The following is a 17,606-nucleotide window of genomic DNA, read 5'->3' on the forward strand; positions in this document are numbered from 1 at the left end:
CAAAAGCCTTAAGTGAAACAGCTGGTTTCCTTGCTGGGGTGATAGGAATTTTTTGTTTTTAATTATGCAACCAATACATGTTCTTTGTAGAAAAACTGGAATGCACGTAAAAGAATCTACATTCCCAGGACGATTACAATAATAACAACAGCAACCAGGGTGAATGGTAGGTACTGCTCCCATTTATGACATGCCTGGGCTGTCAGATCTCTTCTCCGCCTCGTTGTCTGGAATCCTGACATGGGGGCACTTCTACTGCAAGGAACAAAGTGGAAGGATTAAGAATACAGGATTAAAGCAGGGTCCAACTGTCTGGGTTGACATCCTGGTTCGACCCCTGGGTAAGCCCAGGACTGAACCTCTCCAACCTCAGTTTCCTCATCTGTAAAATGGGAATCACAACAGAGGTCACCCCAGGGGATTGGTGTGAGAATTAAATTGAAAACTGCACACAAAACATTTCAGCACAGTGCCTGGCAAAACAGTAAGCATTCAGTGTCACTCTATTTTGACAGGTGATGAAACAATTTGGCAAGGGTCAGTTACGCACCCAGGATCACAACTGGATCAGCATTAGTACTGGCCATTAACCTAACTGCTTCCAAGTCACAGGAGTAGGTAGCTGTTTTGTAATCAACAGAGGACCTCGATAAACAGGAAAGCAACAAAATATTCCCTGCCTTGTATTTTAATGATATCAATTATCAATTTCTTCACTCTGAACCAGTTACATTATTTGCAGGACCCAGAGAAAAATGAAAATACTAGGGTCCTAATTTTTCTAAAAAAGTTAAGAATTTCAAGATGATAACAGCAGAGCATTAAACCAAGCACGAGGTACTTCTGCACACAGGGTCCTGTCCAACTGCCCTTGAAGCCAGGCACATCTCCACCCCTTCAATGGCCAGGATTCAGGATCGAAATTGGATTGCGTGGCAATGACAGTCAAGACTCCATGGTCAAGATGTTCTTTTTGAATACACTTCAGCTACCCCAGCCCAAGAGAAAACAGAGTCCTGTGGAATGATCTACAGTGATAACCCCAATAACAAAAGCAAAACGAAATAATTAGCAAAGATGAATGTTCTTTCTTGACCTCCTTAGCAGTCAAAGGCATTAAAAGACCAATTTACTCCAGGACAACCTGCTGCAAAATTTTAATTTTCTAATCGCAGACGTTCTTAATGTTTTTCAAGGTAAGAGGCACAGAGAACTTTTCGATGAACATTTCTGTCACAGCTTGCAGGAGAAAGAGATAACTCAACCATGCCACACTGCAAGTTACAAACCAAGACTCTGTTCTTATCAAACAAGTTTTTCTAAAAAGAAAGACTGCACTTCATTTAAACTCCTTTCTTCCCCTCCAATGAACAGGAAGCCTGCTTTTTTCAGAAATCAGTATTGAACATGTGTGTGGTTTATTGATGGTGATGAACCTCTCCATTAAATAGGATTTTGGTTTTGTGACTTTCCTGGTACTGTACCTCAATATTTCGCAAGAAGCTGGGTGGCCCCAATACTGAGGAAATGCAGATGCAAAACGCAGCAGACCTAAAAGCAGGACTGTCCGGTCATTTTTAAAGTGTCCAAGGTGAGACTTAAAACTGAGAGCAAAATGATGGAGGATTCCCTCTGAGCCACATCTAGTTAGAGAACGGGAATTAAATCTTCAGGTACACCGAGATGCCTAACAGTGAATCATTTACTCTGGGGGCATGATCTAATTAAGAGCAATGATTCTTACAACGAAAGCTTATTCTGTCTGGAAAGAGAATTTAAAATGAAAAAAAGGGCGTCTTCTGACTTCCAGTGGGCGCTCAACAGACTTAAAGAAGGCAGGGTACAAGAACATGCTTAGCAGTAACCGTTCATCAAATGGGGTGGTGTTGACCTTGCTCAGTGTTTGCCAACCAAAAGAGTACCAATGCTCCTTTTCCTCTAAAATTTCTTGACAATGACAGCATCGAAGTTGAGCCATTCAAAACCCAGAACTTTAGCCCAGTGGAAGTCCAAAGTGAAGTCAACAAGAACAATTATACCAAATAATTACAAATCCTTATCCTAACTGCTAAGTCTGTTAGCTTGTAACTTGAGGGTACCAATACCTCCCAGAACTCCTGGGATACCTGTAGGACAGAGTTTCTCAAGCAAAAATGCTACTGATATTTTGGGACAGATAAATCTTAGTTGGGGAGGAGGGGTGTCATACACTTGTGCATTATAGAATATACTGAACAGCATCCCTGGCCTCTACCCACTAGATTCCAGTGGCACCCACTCCCCACTTGTAATGACGAAAAATGTCTCCATGAATTACCAGATGTGTGGGATGGGGGAATGAAGTCAGCTCCAACTGAAAACCATTGCTTCTAACAATGGCAATAAATAAAAGACAAGCAATCAAAGCACTTTAGAATACCAAGTGATTCTAAGGATGCTGTGCACCAGTGATTCTCAAACTTTAGTATATATCAGCCTCCCTGGGGAGCTTGCTAAAATGCTGATTCCTGGGCCCCGCCCCAGACCTGTGGATAATAGTCAAGCACCAGGTTTGCCTACATCGGTATCAACACTCCCATTCTACAAATAAGTGGATGTGGGCCAGCGAGGGAAAATGCCTTGCCCAAGGTCACAGGGCAGGTTAGAACCTGGACTTCAAACCCAACCAAGCCCTTCCTTATAAAAAGGATGGGTGGGGTGAGACGTGTGTATGGCTCATACATTTCGGGAAGAGGCAGGCCTAAATGGTTAAGATCCCGAGCGCTGGAGTCCGCGGGCCAGAGTTAAAATCCCGGCTTGGTATTTATTAGGCGAGCGTCCTTGTGTCAGGCACAAAATCTCTGAGAGCCTCAGTTTCCTTCTCTGTCAAATGTAATAATAGTACCCACCTCCCAGGGTTGTTGGAAAGGCTAAGAGAGAGAATGTACAGAAAACCCTCGGCACAGGGCCTGGCACACATTAAGCACTCAACACATGTCCTGTTGTTGTTATGATTATTGTCCCACGACTGCAGAGTGGAAGAGGTCTGCGAGGCCCCGAGGACAGAGGGCTGGAGATGGGCTCAGCGAGGCGATACGACCCCCGACTCCCCCCTTCCTCTCGCCGGGGCGGACCCCCGCCCTGCCCCTCACCTGGCCCCGCAGCTCCTTCTCCAGCTGCCGGTAGTCGTTGTTCCAGACCAGGAGGTGTAAGGGGAAGTGGCTGCTGGCGTCGCGGGCCGAAGACATGGCGAGGAGGCCGCAGCCGGGCCCGCACCGCCCGCTTGCCAAGCCTCGGCCCCGGCGGGGTCTCCGGCGCCCGCCCGCCCGCCCCGCGGCCGGCGAGCGAGAGAACCAGACGAGCGAGCGAGGGGCGCGGTACTCGGCTGCGCGGCCGAGCGGGCCGGGTGCGGGGCGCGCGGGAGGTCGGGGGTCGCGGGCCGGGTCGGGGACGGGGTCGGCCGCGCCCACCCCGCGCCCCGCCGCGCTCCCGCCCGCGCTGACAGCTCCCGAACCGACTTCTGCGGGCCGAACTGCCCCAAACAGGGAAGTGCGGAGAGCGAGCCACCGCGCGCCGCGGCGGGGGGAGGCAAGGCCATCCACCCGGCCCGGGGCCCGCCCGATCCCGCCCACCTCCAGACCCACACCGAGAAACACAGTGTCACGACCCAAACAGAGATAAAACTCTCTCGTTTAGCTCACGATCTCTGTGTGGGAAACCCGGTCTAGCCTTCATCAGCCCCTTTCCCCCTTCTCCAGTTGTCTCATATGGTTCGGTCCACAACTGGGCCTCTTCCATCCGCTCTGCGGTCGGGGGTGACCAGAGGAGCCTGGACCAAACCATTCCAGCCACTGACTCCCTTGCAGCCTTTTTGGACCTGGGCAGATGCACCCACGATTGGTCGGGAGCCATTTTGGAAGTGGGCAACACTGAACAATTGTCAAGGGGGAATGATAAACCCCGGAGAAGTGGCATTAAATCGTTCCATAGGGGGATGATTCTGTCTCAGGGTTTCTCAACTTTGGCATGTTTAGAACCACAATTTTTTTTTCCTGTTCTGGTGTTCTGGCAGCTCCAATTTTTTTTTTTAACTTTCAAAAAATTTTATACAATTTTTAAAGATTACTTTCTGTTTACAGTTATGCAATACTGACAATATTCCTCATGTTGTACAATATATCCTTGAGCCTATCTTAAACCCAATAGTTAGTGCCTCTCACTCTCCCACCCCTATATTGCCCCTCTCCTCCCTCCTCATGGGTAACCACTTGTTTGTTTTCTATATCTGAGTCTGCTTTTTTGTTATGTTCACTAGTTTGTTGTATTTTTTAGATTCCACATATAAATGATATCATACAGTATTTGTCTTTGTCTGACTGACTTCACTTAGCATAATGCCCTCTAAGTCCATCGAAGTCTATCTGCAGTGAAAAAGCTTTTAAGTTTAAGTAGGTCTCATTTGCTCATTTTTGCTTTTATTTCCTTTATTTTACGAGATGGATCCAAAAAAAATACCGCTGTGATTTATGTCAAAGAGTGTTCTGCCTATGTTTTCTTCTAGGAGTTTTAGAGTAGACCTTACATTTAGGTCTTTAATCCATTTTTAGTTTATTTGTGTAAATAGTGTTAGAGAATGTTCTAATTTCATTGATTTACATATAACTGTCCAGTTTTCCAGCACCACTTGTTGAAGACACTGTCTTTCCTCCATTGTATATTCTTGTCTTTATTGTCATAGAGTAATTAACCATAAGTGTGTGGGTTTATTTTTGGGCTCTATATTCTGTTCCGTTGACCTATGTATTTGGTTTTGTGACAGTATCATACTGTTTTGATTACTGTAGCTTTGAGTATAGCCTGAAGTCAGGGAGTATGATTCCTCCAGCTCTTCTTCTTTCTCAAGATTGTTTTGGCTATTCAGAGTCTTTTGTGTTTCCACATAAAATTTAAAACTATTTGTTCTAGTTCTGTGAAAAATGCCATTGGTAATTTGATAGGGATTGCACTGAATCTGTAGATTGCCTTGGGTAGTATGGTCATTTTAACAATATTGATTCTTTCAATCCGAGAACACAGTATATCTTTCCATCTGTTTGTGTTGTATTCAGTTTCTTTCAGTGTCTTACAGTTTTCAGAGTACAAGTTTTCTGCTTCCTTGGGTAGGTTTATTTCTAGGTATTTTATTTTTGATGCAATGGTAAATGGTATTGTTTCCTTAACTTCTTTTTCTGATACTTCATTGTTAGTGTATAGAAATGCAACTGATTTCTGTATATTAATTTTGTATCCTGCAACTTTACCAAATTCACTGATGAGCTCTAGTAGTTTTCTGGTGGCATCTTTAGGACTTTCTTTGGATGGTATCGTGTCATTTGCAATAGTGACAGTTTTGCTTCTATTCAGTAATACATTAAAGGTCTCATACATCATGATTAAGTGGGATTTACCCAGGGATGCAAGAATTTTTCAATAGCCACAAATCAATCAATGTAATATACCACATTAACAAATTGAAGAAAAACCATATGATCATCCTAATAGATACAGAAAAAGCTTTTGATAAAATTCAACACACATGTGTGATAAAAACTCTCCAGAAAGCAGGCGTAGAGGGGACATACTTCATCATAATAAAGCCCATATATGACAATCCTACAGCTAGCATCATACTCAGCAGTGAGAAGCTAAAACATTTCCTCTAAGATCACGAATAAGATAAGGATGTTCATTCTGGGAACTTTTATTCAGCATAGTTTTGGAAGTCCTAGCCACAGCAATCAGAGAAAAAAAAATAAGGAGACTCCAAATTGAAAAGGAGGATGTGAACCACATAGTTCTTTCTGCGGGGCTTGTCCTGTACTTTGTAGAATGTTGAGCAGCATCTCTGGCCTTTCTATCAACTGGATGCTGGTAATACTCCCCCCAAAATGTCTCCAGACATTGCCAAATGTCCCCTGGAGGAGAAGAATCACCTCTAGCTGAGAAGTATTGTTCTATCTGAACTCTAAGCTGAGTTATGATTCAAAGTTACCTAAGGTGGTCGTTTATTCCATATACGAGTGTCATTTATTTTTGAAGCCTTCCATTTGAATTTGGGGTTATGGCTGAAAGAACTAATAGATATTACTTAGACTCGATCACAGTCGGCTTGATATTAAGTTCATTCTTTGGGTTTCAACCTAAGATACTATAGCTCCTTGATTCAACAAAGAACCAAGTCAATTTACAGCTACTCACCAGCCTGAGCTTTCCGCACAGATGTCTACAACTAGACCACATAGCTGGGTGAAGTTATTTAATGCATTCTGAAAGCATATCCTCTGCTTGTGCACATTCAGCTTTTCAGATGCCTGCAACAACAGCTGTTTAAGAATCCTGGCCTAATCCATTCTCCACACATGTTGACTCCAGAAGATTTGTGTCTGTGAGCCAAAACAGGATGCAGGAGCATCAGGGTGGCACCCAGAGGCTCTCACTGTGGAATGTGTGGGAATTGTGTGGTTATGTCCTCACCACCCCACATGTTTATAAAAATGGAAAGATGAACCAAAGACCAGAACCTCTGAGACCTCTTCCAGGACTTCCTATCCTTTCAGAAGACTTGTGCAATTTAACCTTCTTTCTCTTCATGTCCCATGTTTATTGAACATCTCTCTTAATTCCCTAGTTGGAAAACTCCACAGCAGCTGCTCACCAGAGTACCTAAAGTCAAAACAATACCTGGCCATAATAGGCATCGAATATTTGCTAAATGGAGATTATAGTTGTGTTCATATATACCACACACAGTATTCATTAGCATTAGGGTCACATCTCTGCTCTCCTTCACACTGATTAAACTCATTTCATTGTGTTTATCTCACAGTACCCTGTAAATTAGACTATCTATTCTTATCCTCAAAATAACAAAAAAAAGTTGTGATTCGAAAATAATAGTAATATCAAGTTCCAATAATAATAAGGGCTACTATTATTGAGGGCTTACTGTGGGGTAGGCATACCACACTATTCTGTAAATTATTACATTTGTCCGTAGCCAGATAGTAAATATTTAGCTTTGCATGTCATATATGAGTTTTGTTAAATATTCTTTGTCGTCTCCTTTTTCTTCCTTACAACCTTTAAAAATGTAAAAATCATTTTTTAGGTAGCAGGCTATACAAAAGCAAAGTGTGGGCTAGAGGTAAATACACGTTATCTCCATCTTGCAGAGGAGATTAAAACTGTAGCATAAAAAAAAAAACCTAACATATCCCTATTTTACCTAATTTATTGTAGACCTAGTGCAGTTGAATGTAAGCTCCATAAGGACAGGAAATTCTGTCTTGGCTCACTGTTCTTTCTCCAGTGCCTGGAACCGTGTGTGGAGTATAGTAGATGTTCAACGAACAGTTGTTTATACAGAAAGGAATAAATAAACGAACTTGGCCAAATTTATGCTAAATGACTTTACTGTTGATCGCCTCAGGAAGGTTGTGGCTGCAGACTTCTGGTCACAACGCTTTGCTCCTTCCTCTAATATTAAGCGAATGTCCCCGAGAGGCAGAACCAAATTCAAGGAGATTTGGAAGTAGGACAGAAGATACCTGCCCTCACTCAAGATGGCGACAAGGCAGCGTGCCCTCTCGGGTCACATGACCTTCCGTCACCGAAGGGCACCTCCCCGCGCATGCGTGCTGCGCGGCGGCTGCGAGGCGCTGAGGGGAGAGGCGCCTCCGCCAGCGCCGCCGCGGGGACCCGTTAGAGCGGAAGCGCCGCCGTCGCCGCCTTCGCTGTCCCGGGGCCCCAGGTTCCCGGCAGGTGGGAGGCGGGAGCCATGTCGAAGCGGCTCCGGAGCAGCGAAGTGTGCGCTGACTGCAGCGGGCCGGGTGAGTCGCACCGGCCAGGCCCGCTCCCCTCAGCTCTCTGAGCCGGGACCCCTGCCCCGGGGCCGCCCCCTTGGGCCGGGCGGGTCCCGGCGGTCGAGCTCTGCACCCCGTGCCTTGGGTCGCGGCAGGGAGGAACCGGGGCAGCCTGGGGGCAGGACCCGTCCCGGGCCTGTCAAAGCGGGGCGGGCAGGGGGCCGCCGCCCTCCCGCCCCTCCCTTCGCTCTCTTCCCTCTCGTCCCCTCTGTCCCAGGCCGGGCGGGGAGGTGGCGGGGTCGCGGCCGCTTTCCCAACAGGAAAGGGCTTGGGCAATCCACAGGAAGGCCAATTACAGAAGTAAAATTCGAGAGCGTTCCCCCAACTGCGGCCCCCAGAGGCTGCAGGTGTCACCCCCACTCCCCACAGCTACCCAGACCCCCATCCCCGGAGGGTGCCCTACCGGGATGGTGCTTCCCTCCACTGAGACTCGCCACAGGACCCCCATGGATGATTTCCCCGCTCTGGATACCCCAACACCCACTCCACCGGGGAGAATCTCCAGGATGTTGGGGTCTTGCAAATGCATCCAGCACCTAGGAGGCAGGGCTTCTTGTCAAGTTCTGGGATCTGAACGGCCTGACTTCAAACTAGATTTTTGCCTCTGGGTGACCTTGGGCTGGTGACTTCGTTTGGCTAAGCCTTGATTTCCTCATTTTTCCGATGGGGATCATCCGGAGTACCGTGCTCAGTGTTAGGGACGATTCGTTTAATAGTCTTACGATCATCAGAACTAAGGTGTTTTGGGGTTGGTTTTTTTTTTTTCTTTTTTGTACAGAACCTTTACTATCCTTTAAAGCTATAGTTGAATTTCTAAATCATACATGAATTACAGCTTACAAAACAAACACACACACACCAAAATCACTAGCAGGTAGACCCATTTGGGCGTTAAGGCAGTATCGGCCTGTGGGCGCATTGAAAGGCCAAAACCATGCGTCGTTTTCAGATCTAGAGTTCAGATCCGTCTGAGGAGTTGGAACTAAATTGACAGATCCTTATGCTGTTTTTAGTGGTGGATTTATCTGCTTTGAATTTGAAGTGATTCCAAAGATAAGGTGGTTTCTTTGGCCTAATAGTGTCCAGTAAACAATCTTAATGAAGTCATTGAGCACCAGTGTTTTTGCAACTGTTCCAAACTTCATCTTGTCATGTGAAAGTAGAGACTGATTTTAAATCGTACTATGATAACTCACACCTTATGTGGTTATTTCATGGCCTGTATTATGTAAGTGGGGATGCCAGTTTCCTTTGAAGATAGGGAGATGGGTGGAGGAGTTTAAAAAGAGTTGTTTTAGAAACCAAGGTGGTGTGTTATACAAACTCCATCGTATTCTCTGAAAATGTTATTTGTTCCACTTCCTTATTTTCTCGCCTGTTTCTGGTTGAACTTTCTGTGATGTTTGATTCACATGAATCTAGATTCAGACTTCCTCCTGAAATGCATTTTATTTGCTTCTCAGTGGATGGTTATGGGGCAAAGGAAAACTTACCTCCACTGGCACCCTAAATACTGCCTTTGCTTCTGCAGCGTTTTGTGCATTTCAGAACATTTTCTCTTCCATTGTATCATTTTAGTTGTTGTCTCATGTGCCTAATCTACAGAGACTTGAGTCACTTCCTTCCTGTTTTGAATATAATTAGGCTACCTTGAAATGTTCTGTGAACTTGAGCAGCTGGGAATTTGTGCTGCCTTTTTTCTGCAAAGCCCCAGTGAGTTACCGTTAGGGTTCGAGATTCCTTTGAGATTCTGAAGAATGCTAAGGCCTTCTCCCCAGAAAATGCACACATACTTACTCTTTCACTCAGAATCTACGTTAAGGCTTCTCAGTGGGGTCACAGATTTTTCTGAAGCCCGTTTGTTGTGCTCCTGGACCCCAGGTTTAGAAGCCCTGGCATAAAACTCTCAGATAAACTGGAAGGGGTTCACCCAGCCTCAGTCATACAAACTTGATTTGGATTTTACAGTGTTGTTAACATTCTAATATTCTATCCATGGGATTCTGATTCATGATGTTAAAGTGATTAATAGAGACTCTATTAAATTCTTGCTATCTTGTTCCTCTTTAATTTCCTCCAAGAAAATTGTGAATCCTCTGAATGATATGGGAAAACCAAAGCTGATCTTCAAAACAGATTTGTGTGTGTGTGTGTGTGTGTGAGTGTGATTAGTAGCAGGACTGTTCAGCAAAAAGCAAAGCTGTTGTATGTGTTTGTAGGGATCTTTCATCTTGATGTTTCCAATCTTTGCTTTTTAGAATGACATAGTGGTACTTTAGTTCCTGGCACACATTTAATTAACTATGATCACATTTTAGTAAACAGTTTACCTTTCTTTTAAATGAATCTAGTTCATATCCTACTCTGAGTTCAACTACCTGAAGACCCCACTGAGATTTTTCGCTGTAGTAATACAGTGTTCATGTGAAACGTTCCAGGTTATAGCAGCGGACGCTACTGAGAACTTAACCGTATGCAAGGAACTCTACTTACTCTTTGTATCCTCACTCCCCTGATGTGTGTTGTTCTTTCCCTTTGATCCATGATGAGGACCCTCAAAGAGGTAACTCGCTGAGATCATTATGCAAGAAGTGACAGAGTTGGGATTCAAACCCAGAACCGCTTGTCTCCAGAGTCAGCCCTCTTAACCACTACATTCTCTGACTCCCAGGATTTGTCTTTGATTGAAATCCCATAACTTTTCATTATATGGTTGGAAGGGGTTTGAATAAACTGTTAAAAATGGTAAAGATAGTGTACATGCATTTTAGAGATTTTTGTGGACATCGAAGAATTTTTAAATACAACCCTTAAGCCAGGCAGTTTGAGCGGCACCTATTGTCACCCCCTGGTGAGTGCTGAAATGTAGGTCTGTCTTTATGTCGAGCTTCTAAAGATTCAGTTTACCTTCCACTGTCAGTTATTCTCACTGCTTACCGAGTGTGAATTATTCCTCGTTTCAAAGGAAGTCTAATGAAGCTCTGTGGGACTTCATAGGAAAAAAAGTACTGTGCACACACCAAAAATATTAGTCATTTTTATTTTACATCTTTGCCTCTGTGAAGCCACTGTTCTTTCAGATCAGTTGCAAGACTGGACTCAGCAGTTTATTTAAAACAACTAATGGATGTCACAGCACGTTTCCTAGTGGAGGAGGCCAGGTTTCCCAGTCAGTCTTCAGAGCAGTTTGCAGTTGTGTTGCATGCAGCTTCCTGCTAAGCCCAGAGGCATGTAGCTGTGTAGCGGGGGATTAGGGTAGCAGTCTTTTCACCACTCACTTCACATGATGCGATGTGGACTGTTGACTGACACAGTTATGTCACCTTGCCATCTGTGGAGATGGATTTGAAATGATTGATCTGAACCCTCTCAATTGGCTCCTCTTACACTGAATGAAAGAACCCACGCCTGAGATGGCAGATCACATGAGGGCTGCAGGCTGTGGCCCTGAACAAGAAAGGAGATAACTGCTTATTGAGGGCTTCAACTCCTGTTTTCAGTCTCAATTAACATTGTACCCCCAGCCAAGACAGGTGGCATCATCAGAGAAGCTCACCAGCCTGATATGTTGACTAGCATACTAAGACTTAAGACAGCAAAAATGTCTTGTTTTTCTGAAAAACCAAACCTCGGTCATCTTTTGCCATCTGGCAGTATACTGGCCACCTGGTATCCGTGCCACTGATTTCATCCTTCTTTCCAGATCCTTCCTGGGCATCAGTAAACAGGGGAACTTTTATATGCGATGAGTGCTGTAGTGTCCATCGGAGCCTTGGGCGCCACATCTCTCAAGTAAGGCATCTTAAACACACACCGTGGCCTCCAACATTGCTTCAGGTAAAGGCTAAGACTTCTCCTGGTTTCTAATTTAAGTTTTTAGCAACTGAAATTATACTTCTTAAATCTTACAGAAGTGTTTGCGTCATGATTGAGTAGAGGTGCCATGCTTATCAATGTGATACATAAGTATTGAATTCATCATTTAAGATTTTTTTCCCTCCTAACATAAATCTTGTCCTAAAAGCTCGATTATAGGTAGACAGTCATTAAAATTTCTTGCTAATGTTTCGCTGCTGACTTTCTAGAATGTCACCAGAAATTGTTTTTAAAACAGTCCGTCTTTTCTGACGAATGTTTCCGAAAGTGACTGCCTTAGAAACTGTTCATTAAATTTCCTGCTTTGACAGAAGCGTGGACTGGGATTCCTTGGACATTTCTGAAACATCTGATTTAAGTTTTCTTAAGGTTCTTATAACTAGTTAGAGACCCAATTAAATTAACATGTTTTGATTAAATGCCTAACACTCTGCTAAGTGTTAAAGTGGGCTCTTTGTTTTATTTGGGGCCCATTGTCATGTCACCTGTACTTCTATTTTGGGGGGCACATCCTTCAAGTTCTGTTAGAACTGAGACTTAAGCATGTGTTTTGCCTTCATTTGTCTTGGGCACATGTTTTACTAAATCTGAGGCAGCTGCACAAAATGTCTCTTAAACTTGCCTGTATGAAGCAAGGGATCAGATCAAGTGAGTTTTGATCTCTGATGTGACAGTATCTCCATTAATGTAAAAAACAGACAGGGCCACGTCAGGAGTTGTGCTTTGAGATGAAATTGGGAGATACAGTTTATGAAAAGTTTTTGCTCAGAAGTTTCTAGCAACTCATTCTCATGTGAAAGTGTGTGCTTACTGCTCCCAGATTATACGGAGTACAGATTATATCATAGGATCTGAATGAAGTCGAGAGATGAGTAATTTAAAATGCCAGAGTTGGGGGGAGGGTATAGTTCAGTGGTAGAGTGCATGCTTAGCATGCACGAGGTCCTGGGTTCAATCCTCAGTACCTCCATTTAATAAATACATAAATACATAAATATTTCCAGATTTCTAAGAAAAAAATTTTAAACTAAAATGCCAGAATTGACCTAAGACAACAAGTCCCAGAGTCTGGCATGTGAACCACCAGTGGTACTCAAGATGGATGTAGGTAATACTCAAATATTTACTTTAATGGTTGCAAAAAACTCTCACTAGCACATCAAATTATAACTGCTAGTGTGAGTTTTAGAAAGTAGATTTAAAGAAGAATACTAAGTGGATAGTCTAGATGGTACATGGCTTGTTAAGAATATTGAACATAGTGTTTGGATCATCAGACTGGGGAAATCCTAAACTGTCAGAGTACTCTTCATAATCTGTAAGAAAAATATAATCAAACCCACTGAGGTCTTCAGGTATCCTCCTGGTGAGACCTGAGCCCTGCAGACAGGTTGATCTCTCTTATTCTAAAATCAGGAAAGAATGATGGGTATCATATCCCAGTCATGCTATTGTTTGTGGTGGGGCTTTGTTGTCCCAGTTTAGTCACTGATTCCCGCTGGCTATTTCTGGAAAGAAATTGAAGTGTGATTTTTATACGGCTTGGTTTTAGATGGTTGAAACCTTGTATAATAATGGTGCTAATTCCATATGGGAGCATTCTTTGCTGGACCCTGCCTCTATCATGAGTGGAAGACGCAAAGCTAATCCGCAGGATAAAGTACAGTGAGTGGAATGTTTATAAATACTCCTATTTCTTCGTCACCCATGGGGCCCACTGAAAGGAGTGCAGCTGTTCTTGACCAGCCTCCACAGGGGCAGCCCAGGAGGTGGTCACCCCGACTGTGCATTGAGTTCTTTGCTGTTAGACATGCAGAGGGAGGCTAGGCACAGGACCATCTCTTTTGCGTGGTAACCCAAGCACAAGTCATGGTTTCTCATGGTTTAAGACTAAGGCTTGGTAGCTGTTAATGTAATCAGATTTGAGCTTAGATGCTCAAACAACAGGCAGTCAGACCAGAAATCTGGGTTCTGAGCTCCAGTCTGCCTGATGCCTCACCTACAGGTTGGGCTGAAGAGCTGTTTCCTCCCAGCGTTGCTAGGTCAATTAAGCAAATTACACAGAGTAGAAAGATGCTATAAAAAGCAGGTATTCTGCAGTCCTGGCCATTATAATGACTAATGTATGTTTTCAGACTTCAGCTCTTAGCACACTGCTGAAACTTAACTTCAGTATTGTTCATTTTATTTTTAAGTGGGGGATGTGGGCCACTTCCTCTTCTTCTTACAGTTAAAGAATGGGGAATGTCGTATCTGAACTGCAAGTGAACTGTTTTCTTTTTTTGTTTTCGAACCAGTCCTAATAAAGCAGAATTCATCAGAGCCAAGTATCAGATGTTAGCATTTGTCCACCGCTTGCCCTGCCGGGATGATGATAGCGTGACTGCCAAAGACCTTAGTAAGGTGGGTCACACCTTTTAAAATCCCTAAATTGCTGGATGAAACAGCAAGTTGTCTGGTTTGAAAAAAAAACAAACTTAAAAAGAAAGAAAAACAAAACAAAACTTTTTTCTGCATACTAAGTAATTAATAACAGCTTTTTTTTTTGCAGTTGATTTCTTTAATCTTAATTCAGATGGCAGCCGTTCATGTTAGTGGAGGTACAAGGGGCAAAGAGGAGAAAAAGAATCTGGAAAGCTATTTGTGTTTTTCAGATACGGCTCTAAAATTGTATTTCTGTACTTTTTTGGTTTGTTTAGCTTTGAAATGGGAGCCATCTCAACGTTTATTTCTAGGAGGGACTGGAAGGTTTGTAAGACTTCTTCAGGTTCCTAGGTTGCACACTGAGTGGGATCTTCAGGAAGCAGGGTGTGACTCAGAGCTGTAGTACAGGGGATGGCTTATTACACTTGCAAAATGAGTAGATGGTTTTCTTTACATGGGCCTTTGCATGGTTTTTTTTTTTTTTTTTTTTGGCCTTTGCATGTTTTTGAGAGATGCCATGAAAATGCCCATCTTTATTTTCAAAGCACTGCTTTTGGCAAATACACAGAGAATAGGCACTCACAATTTAGAATTTTAAACTTTCAGAAATGTGTATGATTGTTGCTTCCATTCATTAATAAGATTTGGTATGTGTTTTTTTTTAATACAGTTTAAAAAATTAATTAATTAAAAAAAAAAGACTTGGATATAGATGTTAGAGTAGATTTCTCCATTCCTATATAAAGGGTTACTGCATTTGGGGCAGTTCTAGGTTAGGCTTGAAGGAAGGCAGCTCATCTTCTGAATGTATAAGAGCTTTTCTGTGATGGTACAGAACTTGGCATACTGCAGGCCTGTCTGTCACCCTGAAAGGCTTCATTAAATCGTCGTATACAAGTCTAGGAACAGTGCTGTGGAGAGGTGTGGTATAAGGCAGAATCCTGTGGTTTACACAGTACAGGATGCGACACCCTGAAGCCTTAGGTTTGATAACAACAAAGAACGACAACAATAGTAATAGCAGCTGTATTCTTTGAGCATTTCCTACGTACCAGGCTCCGTATGTATCGTTGACTCCTTTCAGTAACCTTATGAGTAGGTGGCATTATTATCATTTGAGAGATGAAGAAACTGAGGTTCAGATTGCTTAAAGAACTTCCTAGCGGTCATACAGCTTGAAGGGTATATGGTTTGAAATTCAAGTCTATCAGACTTGAGAGCCATGCTCAGCCACCTCTTCACAGTGCCTCTCACTCAAGATCTGGTTGTGCCACTGAGACGAAAGCATACATTTGGGCAGGTCAGCCTCCGCAACCCTAGTTTCCTTATCAGTAAAATGGGCCTGACCCCCGCCTTAGAGCCCTGGGGTGGTTGTGACCAATAAGGGAGAGACTGTTTCATCCACCTTAATTAAGCTAAATACAGATTATGAACTACTGCTGTGAACATATATTACAGTGGTCTGCCAGCTGCTCTAGTACATCATTCTTTACGCTTTTAACAAACATTCTTTCTTGTTTGTGTGTTTTTCAGCAACTCCATTCAAGCGTGAGAACAGGGAATCTTGAAACCTGTTTGAGGCTGTTATCTTTAGGAGCACAAGCCAACTTTTTTCACCCTGTAAGAAAGCATGAACTGATGCAGATACTAAATTGAAACTTAATCGGTTGTATTCATGTAGCCCTTCATTTACTTAATTTGCTTTTTAAAGTATACTTTTTACTAATGATTCTTAGGAGAAAGGAAACACCCCACTCCACGTTGCCTCCAAAGCAGGGCAGATTTTACAAGCGGAATTACTGGCAGTGTATGGAGCCGACCCAGGCACACAAGATGCTAGTGGGAAAACTCCTGTTGATTATGCCAGGTAAGAGACTAGACTCTTGTCACCTCCCTCTGTTTGGGCTTATATATGTTGTATACAATTCATTGCTAAGTGGCTAAATTGTGTACGATTAACATGTAACTCCTTTTAAGATTTACACTATTATTACTCTGCAGATGAAGACATTTCAGACACATAGGATCTTAGAACCAAGCAAAGTCAGGGAAGGTAGAACCAGTAATCAGCATGCTTTGCTTCCAGTCTTTCACATAATCCTTTCTAACACAGTGGTATTTGAGACATAGTTGGAGTCCAAGTCAAGTATAAAGAATCACAGAACCCACTCCTCAGTTTTTTAATACTTTTAGTCATTACATGAACTTAGAAACAAATCTGTACGATAGATATGTGATTAAACAAGTATAGTAAAATGTTAATGGCAGGATTTAAGTAGTGGACATCTAGGTGCTGACTGTAAAATTCTTTAAATTTTTCTTTGAAAATTTTGGCTGTGAAATGCTGGGGGAAGAAATAAATCCACAGATCAGTCTTGAATATTGTTTAAGTGATAGAGGATGGATCATGTTTCCTTCTTTCTCCAGATTAACTGTGTTAACTGCAGAGAACTATATATACTCTGCTCTGCAGAGGATAAAATGGGTGAAATGACAAAACTCTGCCTTCCTTGAATTTACTCTCTCATGGAGGAGAGGATTCATACATGCATGTAAGAGTTAAATGAGGCAAGATAATGTAGGACTCATTACCAGAATGGGTACATATACAGGATTTCTCCACTGTGGCCCGGATCATTAGGAAATGTCTTTAGGTGGTCTTGGAAGAGTAGGTTGGATTTAGTTGTGTGAAGAGAAGCTAAGTTATTCCAGGTGGAAAAAAGGACATGGGTCAAGTTCAGGAGGGAGGGATGGACAGGGCATGTTCGGCACAGCAGGGGACCTGACTGGGTAGAGCAGAGTGTGTCAGGAGTAATAAGAGCTAAGGTATTGAGGAATACAGTATTTCATCAGGTCTAACACCCCCCTGATTATACGGGTCATCATTATTTCATGCACCACTAAAAAAGAAAAACTCAGCCAATTAAATGATGGTGTATCGTCAACTGTAGGATACTCCTGATGTCACAGATGTTAAAAAATGAGAAAAAAGTCAAAGATTGGAGACCAGGTAGAGAACTGGTAGGTTGGAGAATATTTTGTAGTGCATTATTTGTGGGAAAAGAAACTGGCAGAAACCAGATTTCATCTTTTAAGAGGAAGAGAGCCCTCAGTAAATGACACTTATTATTATTTACCTTGGAGCTTCCTCTCATACTTTGCATGGAGTAGCCTCTCAGTTTAATGATTTATTTGTATGCCTTGTTACTAACAGGATTTCAAGCAGCTTAAGTATTTGTTTCAAAGGCAAACAATATTTTCCATTACGGAAATTGAAGACGAGGAGATAAGAGCTAGCTACGCATTAGATTGGTCTGTCACTGCCTGAATTGAAGACCCTGAGGTGGTTACTGAACTCTCATCTAGAAGTCAGACTGGCTGCATGAGAAGCATCTGGTGGGGAGGACCTTTTTTCAAAATATTGAT

At 42.9% G+C, this 17,606-nt stretch overlaps 2 protein-coding genes across 20 annotated transcripts in view; one reads left to right on the plus strand and one right to left on the minus strand.

Annotated features, from left to right (window-relative positions):
• The window catches only part of ANKRD13A (ankyrin repeat domain 13A), a 29,683-nt gene extending 26,179 nt beyond the window's left edge, over window positions 1-3,504 (minus strand). Inside the window, exon 1 of the mRNA XM_010963589.3 lies at window positions 3,132-3,504. Coding sequence (XP_010961891.2) covers window positions 3,132-3,227 — 96 coding nt within the window. The 5' untranslated portion in view covers window positions 3,228-3,504. The remainder of the gene's footprint in view (window positions 1-3,131) is intronic.
• A 4,145-nt stretch (window positions 3,505-7,649) lies between these two features.
• The window catches only part of GIT2 (GIT ArfGAP 2), a 46,838-nt gene continuing 36,881 nt past the window's right edge, over window positions 7,650-17,606 (plus strand). For all 19 annotated transcript variants that reach the window (XR_012503601.1, XR_012503602.1, XM_074356127.1 and 16 more), the window contains exons 1-6: window positions 7,650-7,847; window positions 11,584-11,717; window positions 13,309-13,421; window positions 14,054-14,159; window positions 15,714-15,800; window positions 15,917-16,047. Coding sequence is in view for 17 of the 19 variants with exons in the window: in XM_074356127.1 (XP_074212228.1) it covers window positions 7,796-7,847; window positions 11,584-11,717; window positions 13,309-13,421; window positions 14,054-14,159; window positions 15,714-15,800; window positions 15,917-16,047 (623 nt within the window). In the remaining 2 variants the exon portion in view is untranslated. The remainder of the gene's footprint in view (window positions 7,848-11,583; window positions 11,718-13,308; window positions 13,422-14,053; window positions 14,160-15,713; window positions 15,801-15,916; window positions 16,048-17,606) is intronic.

The sequence above is a fragment of the Camelus bactrianus genome, chromosome 32 (assembly GCF_048773025.1).
Source record: "Camelus bactrianus isolate YW-2024 breed Bactrian camel chromosome 32, ASM4877302v1, whole genome shotgun sequence".
Taxonomy (NCBI): domain Eukaryota; kingdom Metazoa; phylum Chordata; class Mammalia; order Artiodactyla; family Camelidae; genus Camelus; species Camelus bactrianus.